The sequence below is a fragment of the Podarcis pityusensis genome (assembly GCF_964106645.2).
Source record: "Podarcis pityusensis genome assembly, chromosome: 8".
Classification (NCBI taxonomy): domain Eukaryota; kingdom Metazoa; phylum Chordata; class Lepidosauria; order Squamata; family Lacertidae; genus Podarcis; species Podarcis pityusensis.
In genome coordinates, this window is record NC_138033.1 from 56,648,759 (window position 1) to 56,671,718 (window position 22,960).

General features: G+C 44.6%; 1 protein-coding gene across 3 annotated transcripts in view; it reads right to left on the minus strand.

The window, feature by feature from the left end:
* NKD1 (NKD inhibitor of WNT signaling pathway 1) overlaps positions 1-22,960 on the minus strand; it is a 125,059-nt gene that overhangs the window by 32,635 nt on the left and 69,464 nt on the right. For 2 of the 3 annotated variants that reach the window (XM_081015548.1, XM_081015547.1), the window contains exon 4: positions 21,354-21,411. In XM_081015548.1, the coding sequence (XP_080871674.1) occupies positions 21,354-21,411 (58 nt within the window). Of the gene's footprint in view, positions 1-21,353; positions 21,412-22,448; positions 22,488-22,960 lie in introns of those variants that run through there. The other variant, XM_081015549.1, reaches the window with a different exon arrangement.

Here is a 22,960-nt window from a genome sequence, read left to right on the forward strand (position 1 = left end):
CTGTGCCTATTAGGGAAAATGGCATACAAAAATGTGTATGTAAGATGAAATTCACTGATGAATTTTCATGAGGACATCACAAAATATCACAAACCGATGTGGACATGTGGAGAACTGAACTTAAGAATGGAAAAATGTGAAACTGAGACAAACCGAATTGGACAGAAACCCCGATCACTAAATGGAACAAAAATGTACTGAAAGCAGCTATTAAATAAAACGTGGATGCTTGTCTGGGAGAGTTAAAACCATAAACTGAGAAACACCGTTGAGCTACATGCCAGAGTTCAGCTACACACAATGAGAACTTCCACCAAGAATCTTGCCAACAATATTAAATCTGTCCAGACTAGACTGCTATCTTAAATAAGAGGAAAGCATTAAAAGGCTCCTGTTTCCAGTGTCTGAGACGTTGGAAAAAGATCCATGGACAGTATCATTACTTGAAAAATATCCATTGACTTCCTCTTCAGATGCCAACTCCCCACCCCACCCCAAGAGGCACACTGTTGGTCATAAGACCTTGGCCCTGCAGTTACGGAAAGCCATAGTTTGCTCCTTATGGGAATAACGGCAGACAGAATCCAAAGATCCTATTTTCAACGGTCATCTACTTTGTGACATTGGAGGCTGGTGCTACAGAGACACAAACTCAAGGCCAGGTCCCAACTTGAAGAGATCATTAAGATGGTCTCCCTTAAGTTGCAAGGGAAGGCACAAGCTACTTCAAAGTGAGGAAGCATGGAAGAGTAGTTAGTAGGCTTTTCCAGCTTTATTTGTATATGTCTTGAGCCCTGCAGAGACGTCAAAAGGTCTATAGTCTCAGGGACAACACAAGAACATAAGAGCCTGCTGGATCAAGCCAATGGCCCATCTAGTTCAGCATCCTATTCTCACAGTGGCCAACTAGATGCTGGTGAGAAATGGGCAAGAGGTACCCAGGCACAAGTGCTTCCAACAACCAGCATTCAGAAGTATTTACTGCCTCTGACCCTGAAGGCGGAGCATAATCGTCATGGCAAGTGGCCATCAATATCCTCCACAAATTTCTCAAATCTTCTTTTAAAGCCATCCAAGTTGGGGGCCATCTCTACCTCATGTGGCAGTGAGTTCAACAGTTTGACTATGCACTGCATGAAGAAGTCCTTTCTTTTATCTGTCTTAAATCTTCTAACATTCAGCTTCACTGGATGTCCACGAGTTCTAGTGCTATGAGAAAGGGCGAGAAACTTTTCTCTATCCACTTTCTCCATGCCATGTTTTGTTTTAGAAAATTCTATCATGTATAAACTTCTGTCTTCTATCTTACTTGTCTTTCCTCTAAACTAAAAAGTCCCAAACACTTTCTTTATAGTAGAGCAACCTTTCTTAATAGGAGAGGGTCCTAGTGGGTTAGGACAGGACCTCATTCTGTCCCCGGGAAGCCTCAAGAGTTGCTAGAGGAAGTATGCCGGGCATAGGGCTGAGTTGCAGGGAGAGACCAAGCAGGATGTGAGGGAAGGGGCCTGTTCTTGTGTCACCTGATGCTTCTGACCAGCCCTCTCCCATGCAGGCACCACCTCCGCCTCCTGTCAGTGATCTTGCACCTGCAGAGGAGGCATTGGTTGACAAGTTTAGCTCTGAGCCAGTGCTGCCTCGTCCTGCATTTCCTAGGACATGAAAATGTCAGTTCTGGCATGGACAGACAGTCCAAGCCCAGCCTACCCAACTGAGTGCTGAGTCTCCAACAGCAGCAGTGAGCTTTATGTAAAATAATCCTTGTCATCTCCTGGGGACTTCAAGAAGTCTCTCAAGGTGACTTAATGCAGATTAATTACCACGTAGCACGTTTTAAAAGATGTCTGTGTGCTGGAGCTAGGGAATCTAACATGGAACCAGCAGGCTCTGAAGGGCCCACAGACACCTCAATACCCCAAGGCGCATAAACCTGTGCAACTAGCCTTGGATTGTGAAGCTGACCTTTAATTATACCATGGCCAGCTTGAAGGGGAAGTGCTCAAACAAAGAATTTGGCACCCGCTTGCGTAAGTCATCTGAGCTTATGAGGAACTCCACTGGCATGCACCTCTCCTCCACCAGTCACTGCTTAGGATGTCTACTGGGGCCCCTTGAAGTTATCAAAGCCTATGCAAGCAAAGACAGCAGAGGGGAACGTTTTTGCAGTACAAGGGCTTCATTTCCTTCTGGGCAATGTGGGCGGAATCAGAGGCAAAAGTGGGTGGAGCAAAACATGCAGATTTTACCTTTGTACCATAGGCTCTCTCCTACACAACCATCATCATACAAGCAATAGGCATTATCAGGGTTTAAAAGCATTTTCAAGCCAGGCAAAAACACTTAGGGTGCAAAGAAAGGGCCAGTGGGATGTGTGCCCTCAGGAGAGTTCCAGGGGCCAGATAGATATGCATGGAGGGCACCATTCAGCCCCCCGGCCTGAGGTTTCCCACCTCTACAGGTAAGAGGAAACTCCTGAGTTGAGCGTCCTCTCCCCCCTCCCACTGCCCCCCAAATACTGCCAAACGGGGCCCTTTCTTCTCATTTTTATTCAAAATGATTAGTGCGTCTCTGAAAAACATTGCATTTGTTTCTTCACAGTGTCCCTTTTCTCCGACTTTTTGCTATTAATTGGGAAATATGTGCCATGAACGCCACACTACAATGTTCCTTTTCTATTTGAAACTGGAAATACAACAAAGCGAGGAAACTATTACATTTCAAACGTTGGGAAATACTATTCCTGCATTAAAGAAAGCTAATTGGCACAAGTATACTTACAGATGTCTTTTTGCCGAGGACAGTTAATTAATAACATCTATTTGTGAGAAAGAACAAGAGAGAACAAAAAGCATATGTGTAAGGGTGCTGAATCCATTACTGTCAATCTGCAGTCTGTGTTCAGGCTGTTGCTGAGTTTAACCAATAAAGGCAGACAATAATACCACCGGCTCTTTAAGAATTCCATGCCAACGGGGATTTCTGACAAAATGCTTGGAAGTGGGTGCAGGGAGAGAACGATAGTTGGTTTGAATATTGCGGCCTTGTCACTTCGGAACGTCAATCTGAATATTCGGCAATCTGAAAATTCCAAAAATCCACCGTGCTTTCTACCCATACACCATGAACTACATGTTCATGAAGAAATAGTATGCGTTCTTGTAAGATTTTAAACTCTTTGCATCACACTTTCTGCATTCTCACGAAACTTTAACTCCTTTTGTGCCTTGGCCCCCAGTAGTGGATACTCGCACTCTCAGCTCAATCATTGCCAAAGGCTTTATTTCAGAATTCACTGCACAGACCAAACATAGATCAGGTTGCAAGGTATGCTAGTCAGTGGTTCTATCAGAGCACTGAGGAACATGGCTAAGCGGATAAGATGTTATTCTCAACACTTGACATGCCCCCAAGCTCTCCTTTTGAAGAGCAAGGCAGGCGTCCCCACTGTCCAATATTGCCATGGGCGCATCCCTAGAGGTGGGAAGCAATCTGAAGATGGGAGGAAGAGTAGGAGTCACGTCAGGTGGCTCCTCCTCTACTCTTGAAATATCCAAAGGGAAGGACTTCCCCCTGAAAGTTTACTTGGCCCCTCCCCAGCATCCAAACCAGCAACTCTCAAAACACGGGAACTCTTCCATTTCCATAACCTCATCCCATTTCTCCTACCCATCATACCAGCCTTACCAAGACATTTTCTCAGGGCTCATGACACTTTGCACCAAACCACTGCCATTCTCTCAAACAAAATATGCATGCCCATGAACCACCTTTTTTTTTTGCTTTTTGCATTCTCAAAACCACAGACACAATGATGCCCTGTAACTAAATCAAACAGGGTGCACACTTAATCCACCATGAGATGCTCCACACTGAAATAACTGCTGATTAATGCATTTAGCAATGAAATAAATAATAATAATAATAATAATAATAATAATAATAATAATTCTATGCTGCCCTTCAGCCGAGGATCACAAGGCAGTTTACAATATAAAAACACAAAAATACACAACATAGTAACAAACAAAAACAATTCTACCCCCACAGTTTAAAAGGCCATGGATTGTTTAATTAGCCAAAGGCCTGGGAGAAAAAGAATAATAAATACTCCACTCTACAAAGTCCTGAAAAGCTTATCCATACATGCCTTGAAAATCATTTCCTGCTATATCATAGCTTTTAAGATCAACCATGAACAAGCCCTTTGCCGATACTATCCAGGTGGCGATTTTGAACAGAAAAAATGAGATATAAAGGCTTTATTGGTGGCTGTCCAGCAAACTTGGAAGTCTTTTCTCCTGGAGACACATCAAAGTCGAAACAGACATGTTTTCCAGAAGAACAGTCAGATTTTTCTTGAATGGCCTGGATTTAAATATTTTGGAATTAAGCAACAGTGGGGTGATTCTATCATCTTTTATATAATCAAGCTAAAAAAGAAAGAAAGAGGCATTTTATGGGTTCAAGAGTTATTATTCTCTCCAAGCTTTAGAGATTTGCGGTAAGGGTGGTGGGGAGAGAGAGAGAAAAAGAAAGACTAATTTAGATAAACAAAGAATGTTGTCAGGTAGCATTACACAGACTCATTTGTGGTTTACCAGCAGGGTCTTGATTTTGTGCCATCGGAAAGAAAACGTTCAGTTGGAGAATTGGCACAATCACTAATTAAGCATTTGAAGAGCCAGGAATGAAAAGAATTCAAATCAAAATTTTCAGGGCAAGACAGAAAGCAAAAGAGAACCTCAATTAGCTTCAGCGGACCAAGGATTTGACATGGCCAGCGCCAACCATGGTTTCTTGCTTTGATCCTAGTTAAATTCCAAAGCATTCCACATTTAAACCATGGTTTGGCTTGCTGACATAAACTCTGTCCCTAGATCACTTGTATAAGGAGACACCAGCATTGAGATACTAGCAAGATCTAATTGTCAGGGCAACTTCCAGACCATGTTTTGCTCACTATCTTAGCTTTGATTAATCCATGCATATAGTTTGCAAATCCACTTCAAAACACTGTGCCACATTCTGGTTCACAGAACCACGATACAGGTTAGGGATGGGAAACCTGAGGCCCTCCAAATGTTGGACTTCAACTCCCATCAATTCCAGCCAGCCTGGTGAATGTTTAGGGATTATGGGAGTCCAGTAACTTCTGTTTTTGCAGTAATTATTTTTTTAAAAGTTTCCCATCCCTGATATAGGTTTTTAAATAAAGTACAGGCAGCGACCGATTCTCACAGGGGTTATGTTCCAGACCCCCGTACGTGTAGGCTGGGCCCCCATAAGGCTTCCTTGCCCCCAACCCACACTGCCCATGTTTTCTGATGTTTTGGAGTTACTCTTGGGTTCGGTGCAATGTGTGTGTGCGCACAGTCACACATATACAGCACCTACAGCAGCTGCTGCGTGTACTCAAAATATAGGTTAAGGAAAGACCCATGGTTAGGTATTATGTCTGCACAGAACAGAATGCAGGATTATAGTTTCTTCTGCAACCTCTGGGCTAGCTGGACAAATAAGGCAGACAAATTCCATGTGAGCTGTACAGCCCTGATCATAAGAAACAACCAGTTTTCAGAGTCCAAATTAAAGGAGTCCTGTAACCAGGCAATTATCTTCAAATTCAAATTTCACTTTCAAGTTTTAATTCTAAGACATGAATGAAAAAGTATCATCACCCCCTGCTAAGCACATGGTTGCACTGATTGAAACATATTCCCCCAAGATGCTTATCTTCTGCTACCCCAACCCCCCAACCGGGAAAAGGAGGTAGAAATCACCCAAGCCAAACAGAAATCAGCCTCCATTAGCAAAACCAAATGAGCATGCCTGGAGTAGGTTAGAGACAAATGGTGAATGCTCTGTTCTGCCCAGGACTAAACATTACCTTGGCAAGCCCATTTTCCCCAAGGTAACACAAACACAGGGCATTTGTAAGAAGGAATCAATGGATGGAGACTAAGCACTTATAGCTCGCGGCTTAAAGTAGGGCTACCTGCTCCACCAACACTATTTCCACTGCAAGTTTGGCAAATGGAACTTTTTGCCCAAAAGGGCACAATCTGGGCTGCAATACCAGCCCCCCTGAGCATTCTACCAGCTGAACCCCAAGAGCCAATCTCTGCCCACCAGTCTTTAGCCTCAGAGCTCACCCCTCACTCTGAGCCACTTGTCCTGTGTAACAGGACTCTGACCAAGTTCCTCCAATGGATCTTGACCCCAACCAGGTTTTGACTACACACCTGCCCCCTCTAGCCTCTTCTGGAATGGAACTTAGTCCCACCACGTGCCCCTGCAGTGGACCACAAATAGGTAGGCCCACAAGGGTGCAAACGGCCCTTCAGATAACCGTTACGTGCAGGAGTAGGCTTATGGCACCCAACAGATGTTGTTAGATTCCAACTCCCAACAGCCCCAGCCAGCATAACCAACCGTCAGGGATGATGAGGTTTAAACAACATCTGAAGTGTAATAGGTTGGGTACCACAGGTTTAGAGCATGGGTGGGCAAACTAAGACCCAGGGCCATATCCGGCCCAATCGCCTTCTAAATCCAGTCCACGGACGGTCCAGGAATCAGCATGTTTTTACATGAATAGAATATGTCCTTTTATTTAAAATGCATCTCTGGGTTATTTGTGGGGCCTGCCTGGTGTTTTTACATGAGTAGAATGAGTGCTTTTATTTAAAATGCATCTCTGGGTTATTTGTGGGGCACAGGAATTCGTTCATTTTTTACCCCAAAATATAGTCCGGCCCCCCACAAGGTCTGAGGGCCAATGGACCGGCCCCCTGCTGAAAAAGTCTGCTGACCCCTGGTTTAGAGAATCAAAGAACAAAGCCAGCATCTAGAATTGGGAAAATAAATGAATAACTGCTGGCCAAAGTAGCCAGTGTGGAATAGGTGTGATATGATCTGAACACCTGGTACTCACAAGTATTCTGCAGCTGCTGCATTGTGTACCCAGAGGAGGAGCAAGCTGCTCCGGCACCAGGAGCGGCGCATGTGCTGTGCACCTGGGGGCGGGGCGAGTGTCCCACAGGGGCGGGGCGGCAAGCACGGGGGCGCCGCCTGCGGTGAGTGTCCCAAGGGGCTGGCGTGGTGATGTCACCCCCCCTCAGGCATGAAACCCGGGGTGGACCGCACCCCCAGCATGCCCTTCCTCCGCCACTGTGTGTACCAACTGTGGTTTAGACCAATGAGTGTCTAAAAACCCAGTGGGACACACAACTCCATCTTAATAGCAATACTAGGCACTTCTGGTTGGCAAGGGCTACAAAATTTTGCAGAGTAGGTGTCAACTGATACCAACCTGCTTAGCGTTTTCATGGCAGTGCCATGGGAAGTGAGCCCAAAATGTATTTGCAATTGCAATAACTTTGGAGGACAGATTCCAGTGGCTTGATCTCTGTTTGCAGTGGCTGTTTGTTGGTAAGGGACATCTCATTTGTTGCATTTAGAAGGCTCTCTCTCTCTCTCTCTCTCTCTCTCTCTCTCTCTCTCTCTCTCACACACACACACACACACACACACAGAGAGAGAGAGAGAGAGAGTACACTTTCTCCTTTCTTTTTTAAAAAATATTTTTTGACAGACACTGCCAAAACATATGGCAGTTCTAAACTGCTATTAGTTAGCAATTATATCACTTCAGTACAAGCTCAGGCACCAAACTTCAATTCCTCACACTAAATTGTTTGATGAATTTATACCAGACAGTCCTTTCTCTTCCCAATTAGTGGCCTGGCTGGTATGTTTCATCAACAGCAACTGCCAGATTAAATGCCTTACTTGACCATCTTCACCCAACCTACTTTGATGTTCACTTTTTTCAAGCTTCAGAATACCTTTTGGATGAAGATCAGACGGCATTAAACAGAATTACTAATTAATTAAGCAAAGTTAAATTTTAAACACTGTTTGTTGTGTTAGCCAAAAGCCTCAACAGAACAGCCCTTTCCCATCTCTGCAGAGATCAAAGAAGAATGATTTCTTTCTCTACACCCCCCCCGCCTCCCTCTCCACGCACACACACACCCCTTCTCTCAAAAATTAGCAAGTTTGGGCTAGAATGAACTAATGATGAAATATTATACTGCTAAGTATCAAAAGCGTGGTGGTGTTTGTTTTAAAAGGCAAGATTCCAAATTAATGCTAGGTATGCCCACAGATTCTCACCTGTTCTTACGGCCAGTTGCAGCACCATAAACTTCCAATGTTGCACTGATACAGATTCTTCAGTGCAAATATTTAGGGCCAACCATACCACCTTAACTGCACTGAGGCGTTTAAGTTATAATTATTACTGGCCTTAGGGAATTCAGTGACAAGGAATGTAAATACAGTGGTACCTCGGGTTACATACGCTTCAGGTTACAGACTCCGCTAACCCAGAAATATTACCTCGGGTTAAGAACTTTGCTTCAGGATGAGAACAGAAATTGTGCAGCGGCGGCGCAGCAGCAACAGGAGGCCCCATTAGCTAAAGTGGTGCTTCAGGTTAAGAACAGTTTCAGCTTAAGAACAGACCTCCAGAACGAATTAAGTTCTTAACCCAGGGTACCACTGTATGGCTATTTCTTCTTCATGTCAGAAATGAAGATAAGTATATAAAACTATTTATTTCAATCATATAGGGACAGTGCTTCCCCCCTTCCCATAGGAGTCTGTACTAAGCTCCTCCAATTTGAGACAACAGGGGTCAGCAAACTTTTTCAGTGGGGGGCCAGACTATCTATCTATCTATGGGGGGGGGCGGTGTGAACGAATTCCTATGCCCCACAAATAACCCAGAGATGCATTTTAAATAAAAGGACACATTCTACTCATGTAAAATCCGTGGGCCTGACTGAGAAGGCGATTGGGCCAGATCCGGCCCCTGGGCCTTAGTTTGCCTACCCATGCCTTACAACATGCACACTGATTTAATCAATTAACTGACTGAGAGATGTGTAAGTCCAGCCTCTGCAACATGTAAGCCTCAAAGCGGAGCAGTCTTCTTCAAAAAACAAAATGTCTTTCAACACCTTAAAGGCTAGCAGCCCCTCCAGACTGGAGTGTTTGTGTGCAGGTGTATTCTCCAACACGTCACTGATGCAATGATAGTGCATTAGTGGGGCATTTATACTGGACCGTCCATGCATCATTCTGCTTTATTAATTCCTTTTTTCCTGATACACTTTCTCAATGTTATCACATTGTTAACTGGGGGGACCACTTTTTTGCAATGCAGTGCAACAAAGGCAGGACAGAAAGTTGTAGGATCTCATCAGGGAGTTTTGGGATGTGCATGGATAGGAAATGAAGCAGTATGACTACCCCAAAATGTTTGCAGGCACAAACAGTATTGAACATAGTTATTCACAAGCTTTTGTGGACTACACAATCCCACCCCAACTATGTGTATTTGCACTTCAGGATCACACTTACAAAGGCTTCATGCCGTAGTAAGTCTGTTAATCTTTAAGGTGCCACAGGACTCACTTTTACTGCAAGGAGACTTAACACAGCTACCCTGCTGGAAAATCTTCCTCCAGCTATGAATGATGGTCTAGAAGAGGCTAAACTTGTGGCTTGCCGGGATGGCAAAAATAGGGAACTGTCACACATCCAGCTGTGCTTGCCTTGCTGGGCCAAATTGTACAACTTCCTTTTTTACCTGGCCTTTTGACAACTGAGACACATGTATTTAAGGATCCACCTTTTTCTTGTAGCTGTAATTTGTTTTGAACTGTTTTTAAGGGGGGGGGGTTGAGTTGCTGTAACCTGCTCTGGGCCCTTATGGTGAAAGGTGGGTAAGAACTGAAAACAATAGCAACAGCATAGGAATAACTGTCTTCTAGTAGAGTCACTCCATCAAGCTCAGTATCGTCTATGATTACTGGCAGCAGCTCTCCAACCCTACTTGGAAAAAGTACTTGGAATCTTCTGAATGCAAGGAAGATGCTCTATGCCTAAACCTTCCAATGTGATGCCCTCCAGATGCTGTTGAACCACATCTCCCACCACCATTGGCCATGCTGGCTGAGATTGATGAGAGTTGGGAGCCCAACAACATGTGGAAGATGACATGATGGTTATCCCTGCTCCAGATTTTTTTGGATTTCAACTCACGTACAAACATAAGAGCTTGCTGGATCAGGCCAGTGGGTCATCTAGTCCAGCATCCTGTTTTCATCACAGCCAACTTTCTGCATGCGGAGCAGATGTTCTGCTTCACCCACTGAAATTCCTTAATAGCCCTACTCTGGTTAATAGCCCTACTCTGAACCTAGGGGGCAAGAGGCAGGGGAGGCAAGGCAAATTCTAGATAGACCCACCCAGAATAATACATACCAAATTGCTCTCGTTTCCAAGGTTGCTTATTTTGGTTGGCAACTGCAATTTACAGATGCAGCAACACAGCACTCCTCTTGCACAACCCAAATTTTACATATTTATGTTTCCACAGTCTCTCTCTCTCTCTCTTTTGCCTTTTCATTTCGTCTTTTTTTTTTTTTTTTTTTTTTTGGTGTGGTCCCTTTAGGGTTTTGTTTTATTTTACTTTTAAAGTCTTAAGGAAAAGCCTACGCAACACTATTTAAATGAAGGCTGTGCGCGTAGGTAATGCCATTAATAATGCAGGCTTTGATTTCCGACCAGTCTCTTGTCTAACTTAGATGTTCAAGGAGAAAACTGGGTTTCTGCCACATTGGCAATGATAACAAGAGTTCTGAAGCTTACCAGGACGATAGAATAAGCATATCAACCTTTTCATCAAAATTGCTTCCCATGGGGAAAGCTGTCACTATGACCCTCGTGCAGCTCATCGCAAAGACAGAACGCTGCAGAGACCGATCTTGAATGTTCTTTGGCGTGCTATGAACCAAGCATGCAACTGATGCTCCTGCTGTCATGGGCAGGTTTAGGAACATTTTTTAATCCATTGTATAAAACCAAGGGACTCACAGGGCTGCTGGCAGACACCAGCATCCTTGGGCAGCTACCAAGGGCACAAAATCCCAGCAGAGCTCAGTGCTGTCACCTGTCTTCCAGCTCACCTACCCATCTCCTGGATTTGGGTATACCAAGTGGAAGGGCAGGGGGCATCAGGAAGCTGATGTTTTTACCCTACCACAAAGCCCCATGGTGACCCTGAGTTGGAGCACTGTGAAAGCATACCCCCATTGCTACATGTAGCTAGCTACCTGTACCTGCCTTTGGGTACTGCATGAGGGAGGCTGGTGACTCCCAGAACAGAAGAGGTTGATCTGTTAGGGTAAGTGGGGCAGTATGCAGCCTGCCTTCTTCTTCATCGCCAGTCCAAAGGGTGGTACTGCCCATCAACTTCCTTGTCCTTACAGAACTCAGCAAGGAGGAAGATGTGACAAAACTAGAATAAGTTGGCTCTGCTTGTCGTTGGCTCTGCCTCCACATAGCGCTGTAAATGCATGGTGTGAATGTGACCTGTGACACCACTTTAAACAGTCATGGGTTTCCCCTAGAGCTGTAGTTTCCTAAGGATTCTGAGAGTTGTTAGGAGGCCCCTAGTCCCCTCACAGAGCTACAGTTCCCTGGGAAGGAGGACTGATTGTAACAAATAAAATAAATAATACACTTAACTGGTTTGGAGCAGAATCTGATGAGAATTTAATTGGAGATAGTTTAATTAAAGATAAACTGATATAAAGTATCCTGCAAACTAACTGAGGAATTTCTCAGGATGCAAAATTGGCAGACTTGATTTAAAATTCTAAATTTACATCTTTGCACTTAAGTTAGTATGTGCACGTTCATGTCTCTGGGTCTATGACCCAAGTCTTCCAAGTCTCTAGAGGTGCCACTTTCTCCCATTGATTTATGTGGAACTACTTTGGCTAGATTGTATCCTTCACCTCAGGGCCAGAGCCCATTCCTCCAGCACCCCAAACTGTCTAGACAAAAGGCACCTTTGCTATTGAATGACTGAAACATCAAAAACATACCGGGGCAAGAATAGAATGTGCCCATGCCTCTTGCTTGTCTGGATGAGGGACAGAGAGGTGTGTGAGAGCATATGTAGAAACTACTGTACAAAGGTAAAATTTACATTAGCAGCCCCGCCCACCCTTGCTTCTGGCCCCACCCACCATTGGTATGTGGCCCCCGGAACATTTGCCGGAATGGAATGTGGCCCTTGGTTTTAAAAAAGGTTCCCAACACTTATAATGGAAATCCATGAAAGTCCTCCATTAGCAATGCGCCTTCAACTTGTAGAAATTAAAAGCATCATTCAGTCTACATGCATATACGCATGTATAGACTGATAGATATGGATTAGATATAGATACAAAACCTTTCTTAGTGGAATGATATGCACTGTGGGTATACTAAGACATTTTCATTGGCTATAGGACTAGCTGCATTCCAAGATCTGACTTACAGAACAAGAAAAACCTGAACACTTGCAGACCATTTTTCTTTTAAAAAAAATTATTATTTTTTCCAAAGCAGGATGGGGTGGGAAGGAAAAGTTTCCACGTAAAATGAACAGCTGGTCTCCAGGTCATCTATACGGGAGAGGTGCTGCTCCAGGTTAATTTTCAGCAGCCTTCATGGTTTTTATTATTATTATTATTTGCTTTTAACTCACAGACTAATTGTGGTTCCATAAAATGAAATGAAAAAAACCCCACTGTGAAGGGGAGACTGACTCTCCTCCAAATAAATGACATTTTTCTCTTTTCCTTCCACAGGAGAGGGGAAAAAAGAGTTGACTGGTGCTCATGCTTTGAGGTCTGGATATGATTGAGATGAAACATCTGTTAAAGCGGGGGGAGAGAATGTGAAGAGAAGCAAAAACTTGCCTCCCCCCACTAAAAATACATCTTTCCCCCCTCCTCCTCAGCAAACTTAAAACATGTGATGAAATTCAACTTTTAAAATATAACCCCGAAGCTACTTGAAAACTATAAAAGTCGCCTCAGAATCTGAGGCAAGTCAGAAATTCCACTGTTCACGCTGGGCTTTTATGAAGAGCAGACTTTAGGAGAGGGTGGGGGGGAAGGCTGTAATCTGTCTAGGTAACAAAGGCCACTTGTTCTGCCTGTGGAGCAAAAACTTTGGGTTTCTGCGGCTATTCCAAGCAGAAGTCGAGCCGAAAGCACACAATAGGCCCCTGGCTGCTCTCACACTTTCAATCTGGGACAGCAAGCTGACCAAGGCAAGGTCCTCCCCCCATTTTTCTCTCTCTCCCTTTGCTTCCTCCTGCAATTGCTTCTGCCTATGTCTGTGCTTGGGTGTTTGTTATAGATTTGCCAAGACAATGGGGTTGTTGTGTCTGAAAACATTCGTCCATCCATCTCCCCGCCCCCACCCCGCCCCAAGGGGCTTCCAGAATTTAACAAACTTTATGAAAAGATAGCTTGGAAATTCCATTTCCTCGGGTGATTCTCCCTAACTGGGATACTTGCTTTCGAGCCAGAAGAGAGAAGGGAGGGACTGTTCGTTCTACACACAACACCGGGGGGGGGGGGCGCGGCTTGGCTCAGACATACAGTGCCATTGCCCCTGAACTTTCAAAGAAAAAGCAGTGGGTTGTGGGGTCAATAACTGCACCTTTGTGAAGATAGGGCATTCGGAATCAAGGGGCATCCTATTGTGTTCTATGGAGCTGAAAGGCTGTGGAATCAGAACCACGGTTTTTGGACATTTTTCAAGGAAACTCGAAGTTTCTCAGGAGGCTACAAGAGGTTCCACCATGAAAACATTAGCTATGCCTTCCCAGAAGGACAGCCTGTCTAGTGCTGCTTGTCCTTCCATCACAATGCAGAACTACAGGCTTATTGGGTGCATTTCATATTGAAAGATTCAGCAACCCATTTTGGCTTCTCCCAGTTTCTCATTGTTCCTATTTCAAGTTCAGTCCCCCATATTTCCACATCAGTTAGAGATATACGTATATATATATTTTTAAGAAACAATCCTCATCAGCATTTTAGTGCAGATTTCTCTCAATATATGCATCTTTCACAAAGCAATTTCCCCCTAAAATATAAAGCGCATTTGTAAGTCATTATCACTAATTCATGCATTTCAATGTACACTTTACCGTAGCATACGCATTACTGGGCATGTTACTTGGCTGGAGAACTGAACTGCAAAAGCTGGGAAAATGTGAAAATTTCAGAGGGTAGTTGTGTTTATGTTGTGTTGTTGTTTGGTTGTGTTGCTTCAGAAAGGACGAATTAGGTAGGTTTGCTTTTAAATGTGAACCGAATCGAATTTCTCAGACATCCCTACATTCCAGCGTGCAGTCAGTTTATCCAGGGCAACATGATTAAGATCAACATCCCTGGCCAATATCCATTGTGAACTGTGAGTCTTCCTGGGGATAGCATTCCATAAAAAGGATGCCGCAGCAGAGATCGCCCTCTCCCCAGTCACCATCCACCTCGCTTACTTACTTACTTACTTTCTGTTGTTATTATTCTTACTAATATTGTGTTCAGTCCTTGAGAACCTTCCATATTAAACAATGCAAGATGAAAAGCTTGTGAAGTTTTTTTTGGCAAAGCGAGAAGGATCAACCAAGCCAACGTCTGGAGTCCCTGAAGCATTCTACGCTACCACACAGCTCTCCATGTGAACTCAAGTTCAGTTTCGCTTACTAAATGAGCAGCTAGGAACAGAGGAACCTGCCTTACACTAAGTCAGACCACGGGTGCATCTCAGCACCGTTGACACTGACTAGCAGCTGCTTTCCGTGGTTTTGGGCAGCTGTCTTTTCTCATCCCTACCTGGCAACACCAGGGATTGAACCCAGGAGCTCTGGCACGCAATGCATGTGCTCTACCTCTGAGCTATGGCCCCAACTGGCATACTTTCCATTCTTTCATTACTGCTCCCCTCTTTTTCCCCTGTTCTCTTTCTTTGTGGGGGTTTGAGAGAAGGGGTGGGTGGGAGGATCTTTTGTGGGGATTCTGTGGTCCTCCCAACTCCCAGTCGTTTATCAGGGAGTATGGGTGGCAGGTGGCACTGTGGTCTAAACCACTAAGCCTCTTGGGCTTGCTGATCAGAAGGTCGGTGGTTTGAATCCCCGCGACGGTGTGAGCTGCTGTTGCTCAGTCCCAGCTCCTGCCAACCTAGCAGTTCGAAAGCACGCCCCAAAAAAGTGCAAGTACAGAAATAGGTACCTCTCAGGCGGGAAGGTAAACGGCGTTTCCGTACGCTGTTCTGGTTTCACCAGAAGCAGCTTAGTCACGCTGGCCACCCAGAAAAAACTGTCTGCGGACAAACGCTGGCTCCCTCGGCCTGTAAAGCGAGATGAGCACCACAACCCCAGAGTCGTCTGCAATTGGACTTAACTGTCACTGGTCCTTTACCTTTTTTTATGGGTGTTTTAGTCCAACAACACTGGTTGAAGCCCCCACTTCTGGCTTAAACTCTGTTGGGATAGCATGATGTTCTGGGAGAAAGGGCAGCAGGAGAGAGAAGGCATCCATAACCAAAACTGTAGCAACTTTGTTATAAACCGTTTATAACAAAAATCACACTTTCTTGACCATGACTCAAAAATGGGCACTGCTTTCAACAGTGCAGGCTAGAATTTTGATTCACTTTGCACAATATCAGTTATAAACAAGACCCTTCTAAACGCCACAGGGTGCGCAGGGAGGAGGATCAAGTAATAATCATTACTGGGCAATTAAAAGGAGAAAGGGGATCTTTGTTCCTCAAGCAGAATGAATTAAACCACTGACATTCGCCTTGTTTCCAAAGAGGCTGGGTTCAAAACACTTCACTGTCTTGAGCCCTTGCTGTAGTCACTGTTCACCTGCTGCGGTTGACCTTGAGCAGAGTTAGTCTCTCTCTCTCTCTCTCTCTCTCTCTCTCTCTCTCTCTGCTCGACACATTCAGCAACAGGCAGCCTTCTTTACCAATTCAGACAGTTTGTCCAATTGCCCAACAACTGCCGACTCTGACTGGCAGTGGCTCTTCAGGGTCCCAAGCGGAGACAGGTCTTCTCCACCCACTCACTTCCTGATCCTTTCAAGTAAGGATGCCAGAGATTGACACAGGAACTTCCCAAATGCTGTGTGTGTGTGTGTGTGTGTGTGTGTGTGTGTGTGTAATACCTATATGCAGCTATATCATTCTATTTCAGAATAAAAACAATAAAAACCCACATAAAAATATTAAAATTGGAAACCATCAACTATCAATTATGGGATGGCCCTGCAGAGGCAATTCCCCTTCCCAAGGAACTCTGGGATTTGTTGCCCTTTGAGGGGAATAGGGAACCCCTTTCAACTCTCAGCACCTTTGACAAACTACAGTTCCTAGGATTATTTGGAGGAAGGCATGACTGTTTAAAGTGGCATGATAATGCTCCAAATGCATGATGCAGAAGTGGCCTGAGTCACTGTCAGATGGCGGTGAAACACTTTCAGCCTGACATTTTTTGAAGAAGGAGGAAAAAAATCCAGCAGGCCAAATCATTTTGAAGCAGCAGCTTGGGAGATTTAAATTACCAGTCCTTGTCAAGGGAATGGTTCGAACTCTCTTATACACACAAGGGTATACCTTCCTTGCCACTCCCACCCCGTAGAGCGCATGGCAACACAAGACTTTCCTCTCATCTGCTGGTGAACAACCAACCTGCTTCTTACAATTTCCTGGATCGTTACACAACCGCAGGAAGCCGTCTGCTAAGCCCTACCAGTCTCGTGTTTCTTTGGCGATTTTCATCCTGCCAGCCAAGCTAAACAGTTTCAACTTGGCACCCAGCTATAGCTCCAACAGCAGCAGCAGCAGCAGCAGCCCACTCCTGGCCAAACCGTTGTTTCATGGTACCTTTCCCATTTGCCAGCTTATCAGTTTCCAGCTCAGGTGGCGCTTGGGTCCTTTTGGCACATATAAAACATCACTTGGGTTTAGGGGAACCTCAGGCTCACATGCCCAACAAAGCAGTCTCTGCTTTTTCATCTGGCTCCCTGCAGTCCCCACCCCCCAATCAATGGCCCCTGGAAATCTGGCTCGAACTCATCTGGCCTCAAGCCCAATCTCTGTGGGCTGCATCAGCCAAGTTTGGGGTTCCACAGGAGGCTGGCAGGTCCAGGATGAAGGGGGATTCCAGCCAGAGGCCAAGGCAACGTGTGAGAAAGAAAGGGAGGGAGGACATTCCACAGAACAACTTGCTTCCGTGAAGTTGCTCTGTGCGACTTCCAAAAACAGATGCCAGCAGAGGAAAGGTGGCACATACAGCAAAGTGAGGATATGCATCAGAGGGCACATACGTACAATGCATTATGCATATGTACAGATCTGGGTAGGCCTACAAGAGGCTGCAGGTGAGGGGATGTGGCCCTGTTGGAAGCAGGAAAAGGGCTCCTGCCAGTAGGCTGGTGGTGAGAGCCCAGAAGAGGTGAGGCACAGGGATCTGACCAGCTGCTCAGTGAGACGATTTGCTGAAAAGCTGACTTGGATAGGATGGTTTTTATAAGCCCTGGAGAGCTGCTGCTAGTCTGTGTAGATCAGCCTTTCTCAACCTTGGGTCTCCATATGTTGTTGGACTACAACTCCCATCATCCCTGGCCACTGCTCCTGCTAGCTAGGGATGATGGGAGTTGTAGCCCAACAACATCTGGGGACCCAAGGTTGGGAACGGCTGGTGCAGACAGTACTGATCTAGATGGACCAATGGTTCAGTATAAGGCAGCTCCCTCTATCCTTATCTATTAATCGAGAGCCCTCCTTTCCCAGGCTTTTCTATTTCTCTCTTGCTTTGTCCCTCTCTCCTGCCTTCCTACTGCTCCCCTTCACAATTGTCCTCTGTCTCCCATTTCATCCCGTTCCTCTCTGGCTACTTCCTCCTGGCTTTCTACTCCTGCATCTGGCCATCTCAAGCCATCTTTCTATTTCCCAGGAGATCCCACAGCCACCCATGGATGATGTTACTTCCAGGTGCCAGGAAGGGGTTCCATCTTGGTGCAAGTCTGGGGCTGTTCTCAGGCTACAGGCTGCAGAGACTGGGTCACTGTGCACAGGAGGATTTCAGCGTGTATAAGCTGCCACACCAGCTGAAATGTCCTTTGCATTTACAGCTTCCCATTCTGAGCAGCTGCCAAAAGAGATTTATTTACTTTTGAAGAAGAGCAAGATGGTCAACTGTATCCACCAGTGACCAATATTAATCTCTGGTTTTTATTTATTTTTATTTTTTGCTTAACTTCAGCATGCCCTGTGTGAAAAATTCATTTGTCCCAGATTTAGAGGGACTTGGGAAGCCAATAAATCAAAGGCAGGCACAGGCTGAAATGGGCAACATTGGTCAACAGTTTCTGCCTGCCTGCCTGCCGCTTGGTAAACAGAAGCGCTCCAGTTGTGTCCTAGCCTCTTGTCAAGCATCAACACTGAGTCAACAACCCGCTCTTGTGGCTTAAGGCTTTTGATGTTTACTTTGTTCTTTCCACAGTTCAAAAGAAAAGCACTAATGCACCAGTCCTCTTACCAAATACTATCTTAATCCAAGAATCCAGAGCCTTTTGCTGTTGACCAGTTAAGTCTGTTAAGAAGAAAAGGATTTGATCAAGCTTTACATAACAACCCAGAAGTCAAATCCAGCTTCTTTTTTGGACCGGATCAGACGGCTCTTTTTATCTTTGCTGCTCAGATGCCTTGTTAATAACAAAGGGGTGAAGGGAGGGGTGGTAATGACACTGACAATGTGGAAACAAAAGCAAGGGATTCAATTATTTCCCTGTTTATTGCTTTGCCTTTTGGTCCCAACTTCGGTGCAATCAATGCTATGAAGGTTCCCAAAGCTGGGAAGCTGCAAATTCAATCAACTGCTATTTGTTTTAGTATGAGTGTTGGGGCTTTGGCACAGATCAGTGACATCAGACCAACAAAAGGCTACACGGTACTATTCTACTAACATGTGCCACAGTGCTACCAGGAAAGCATCACAGACCATTGGTTCGCAAGAGAAGGAAAGTGAAGAGAAGGAAAGTAATGGTCCTGGGGGGCTGTGACTAAAGCTCATCCTTGATACGGGACTAGGCACTAGCTGCAGGAAGCTGAAATCTGAGTCTCAGAAGGAATAGAACAGGCGTTGTTGAATAGAGCGCTGGGACAGATGCACAGGTAGGTCAATCCTCTTTTAAAGCCATCCAAGTTGTTGGCCATCACTACAACTTGTGGCAGCAAACTCCACAATTTAACTATGTGTTGTGTGAAGCACTTCCTTTTGTCTGTCCTGAATCTTCCAACATTCAGCTTCATTGAAAGCCCGTAAGTTCCAGCGTTATGAGAGAGTAGGGGGGAACTTTCCTCTTTTCCAGTTCCTCCACACCCCTGCACAGTTTTATACCCCTCCATTACCTCTTCTCCAAACAAAAAAGACCCAAATGTTGTAACGTCCCACCAGCCATAACCACATAAGAAGAGCCTGCTGGATCAGGCCAATGACCTATCTAGTCCAGCATCTTGTTCTCCCAGCAGCCAACCAGTTGCCTATGGAAGCCTGCAAGCACAACCTAAGCACAAGAGCACCCTCTCCTTCTGTGGCTTCCATCAACTGGTATTCAGAAGCATTTCTGCCTCCAACAGTGCAGGTAGAGCTAGCCTTATCTTCCGTGAATTTGTCTAATTCTCTTCAAATGTCATTCAAGTTGGTAACCCTTACCTCTTGTGGGAGTGATGCTGGTAGATTATTCCTTGCTGGAATAACTGTGGGTGGGCTTGTGGAACATCAAAGCACTACTTCATAGAGGAACCAATTCAAACAGAAAGAACAAGGAAGCCACAAGAAAGGAACCATCTACTTGCCTTGCAACTGCAAGGGAATCCAGCGAGGGAAAACACTTCTCTGCATGAAAAGGCCACAGCTTTCAACAATGTCCATCAGACTTCTTGTACATAAGCAATACCAAGAAAAGGTGTTCCACTGCCTAACAGAGAAGATTGCTGGCAACCTAGTTTGATGATATCGGGTGTTGCGTATTACGTTAGACTTAAGGGGGCTTTTTCACTGCGCCTTCTATAATGCCACTGCTCAAGGCCATACAGTGATTTAGATATTCAAGGCTGGTGTTTCATACCATAAAGGTGCATGGAAATTTGCACCGCAGTGTTGTTCCACATACCCCTTTTAACAGGCTTCTTTCTGCTTGTAATTGCCCCCTCTTACAGCAAACTCAGGTGCTGAGTACTGACAGCTTTTTAGCCCAATTGGGCAGTTGATAAAAAGGAGGGAGGTATCAGTACATTCGGGAGAAGCTTTAGGATGGCAGGAAGTGCAAAAAAATCCACAACACGTTTTAAAAACCAAAGAAAAGAAAAGAAAAGAAAAGAAAAGAAAAGAAAAGAAAAGAAAAGAAAAGAAAAGAAAGAAATCCTGCCAAAAAGTGTGTCAAACCATCTGCATGCTCAACCACCACAAAAGGTACACTGGGACACTGGGATGTTTCTCTTTAGGGTGTAGTTTTTTGTTTTTGTTTTTTGTTTGTTTGTTTTACAAAATAGGGGGGAAAATAGCAAAATTCCTTGATAGGATAAAATGACTGCTGGAACCTTGACCTGAAACAATCCTTCTGAGGAAGATACTCAGCAACATTTTTGTTGTTGTTGTTACAATTTGTTCTTACTGTTGACTATAGACACATCTGCACCATATATTTAAAGCACTATGATACCATTTTAACAGTCATGGCATCCCTCCCAAGGACCCTGGGAACTGTAGTCTGCTAAGGGTGCTGAGATTTGGTAGGACACTCTTATTCCCTTCACAGAGCTCCACTTTCCAGAGTTCCCTGACAAAAGGGACTGGCTGTTAAATTAAGGTTACCAGATTTTTTTCAATGAATCCAGGGACACTTTTCAACTTGGATGGATACAAAATGGATTTTGTATGGGGACTGGTTTGTAAATCCGGGGACTGTCCCCGGGAAATGGGGATGTCTGGTAACCTTATGTTAATTCACTCTCAGGGCTGTTGCTCTGAGAGGCAAATTGAGGCCTCCTAACAACTCTCAATGCCCTTAATAGACTACAGCTCCCAGAATTCTTTGGGAGAAGCCACGACCATTAAAGTTTTATAATAGTGTGTTAGACTTATGGTTGCGGATGTGACCTACATCTTTGATCGGACATATACCAGTGGTTCTTACAAGAAGCAAAAACTCCAGGCCTTAGGACTCTTGAAGGGACTCTCTGCAATTAAGGCCACACAAACCTTTCACTGGCTGACCAAGGAAACTTCAGGGGGATGTTTGGTTTACCCACCTGCCTATACAGATACATGCCTATACACACATCTCTTGAATATGCACAGAACAAGTCTCCTTTGCTTTTTCTTAAAACGTAATCATAGTAATTTATATATTTTAAAAAGGTACCTTCCAGGTGAAAGTGTTCATTTTCAATTGCCTCCCTGTAAACTTCACCAGCTGCATCCTGTAAAAAATGTAAATAAAACAACAAAGGGGAGCTATTAGCAGATGAACGAATATGCAAGACGGCTATTCTTTTAAGTTGCACAACAATTTTTCTAGATTACATTAATCTGGAAATACGTGCCAAAATTGCATCCGAGGAGATGGAGCACACATCCAGCTCAGTACAATTCTGGAAACTTCTCTGCAGTTCACCAACTGGTCCTGAGTCCAGTCAAAACTGCACCATATATTTAAAGCACATGGCTTCCCACCAGACAATCCTCGGAACTGTAGTTTGTTAAGGGTGCTGGGAATTGTAGTTCTGTGAGAAGTAAACTACAGTTCCTAGGATCCTTTTGGGGGGAGCGGGGTAGCAGAATGCTTCCAATATGCTTTAGATGTATGGAACAGATGTGACCCCATATAATGCATGTTACCCATAAACACCAGATGTCAGCCATGTCATTCCAGGCCCTTGACTGACTTGCATAGATATCATCATAAAGGCCTATACTAAACATGGCATCTTTTGCGCAACTGTTATTATTAATAACAATAATAATTTCATTTAGAATCACTTGCCATAAGGCACCCCAAAGCAATTTACAATAAAAACATACATAAAACAGCTCCATGTATAATAACAGTTTTTAAAAATGCATTTATAAAACCAAACACATGGTTTAAAACGACAACGCCACACACACAAGGTTGTGGAATTCCCTCCCCACAGTTAAGCATTCTAGCACATGAGTAGGCAAAATAAGGCCCAAGGGCTGGATCCAGCCCAATCACCTTCTAAATTCGGCCTGCAGACGGTCCAGGAATCAGCGTGTTTTTACATGACTAGAATGTGTGTTTTTATTTAAAATGCATCTCTGGATTATTTGTGGGGCATAGGAATTCGTTCATTCCCCCCCCCCCAAAAAAAAAATATAGTTCAGCCCCCCATAAGGTATGAGAGACAGTGGACCAGCCCCCTGCTGAAAAAGTTTGCTGACCCCTGATCTAGCACCTTCATTATACAGCTTTCATTGAATGCTAAAGACACTTTACCCTGGCCTTTGATACTTGAGACATAGGCCCCATCCAAGCTATCCATTTAAAGCAGTATCATACCACTTTAGACAGCCATGGCTTTCTCCAAAGAATCTTGGGAAGTGTAGTTTGTTAAGGGGGCTGGGAGTTGTTATGAGCGTCTCAATTCCTCTCGAGGAGCTACAGATCCCAGAATTCCCCGTGAAGAGGGATTTTTTAAACCACTCTGGAAATTGTAGCTCTGCAAGGGGAATAAGGGTCCCTCAACAACTCATGGCACCATTAACAAACTACAGCTACCAGGATCTTTGGGGAGAAGCTGTGACTGGCATCACAGTGCTTTAAATGTATAGTATGAATGTGGCTACAGGATAGATATGGATTGTGGCTAATGCTGAGGGTGCTGAGAGTTGTAAGCAGACCTCTACCCTACTCACAGAGCTGAAATTCCCAGAGTTCCCTGGGAAGATTTATTGTTAAATCACCCTTATCAAACTGCACTTCCCATGATTTGGGGAAAGCAATTAACT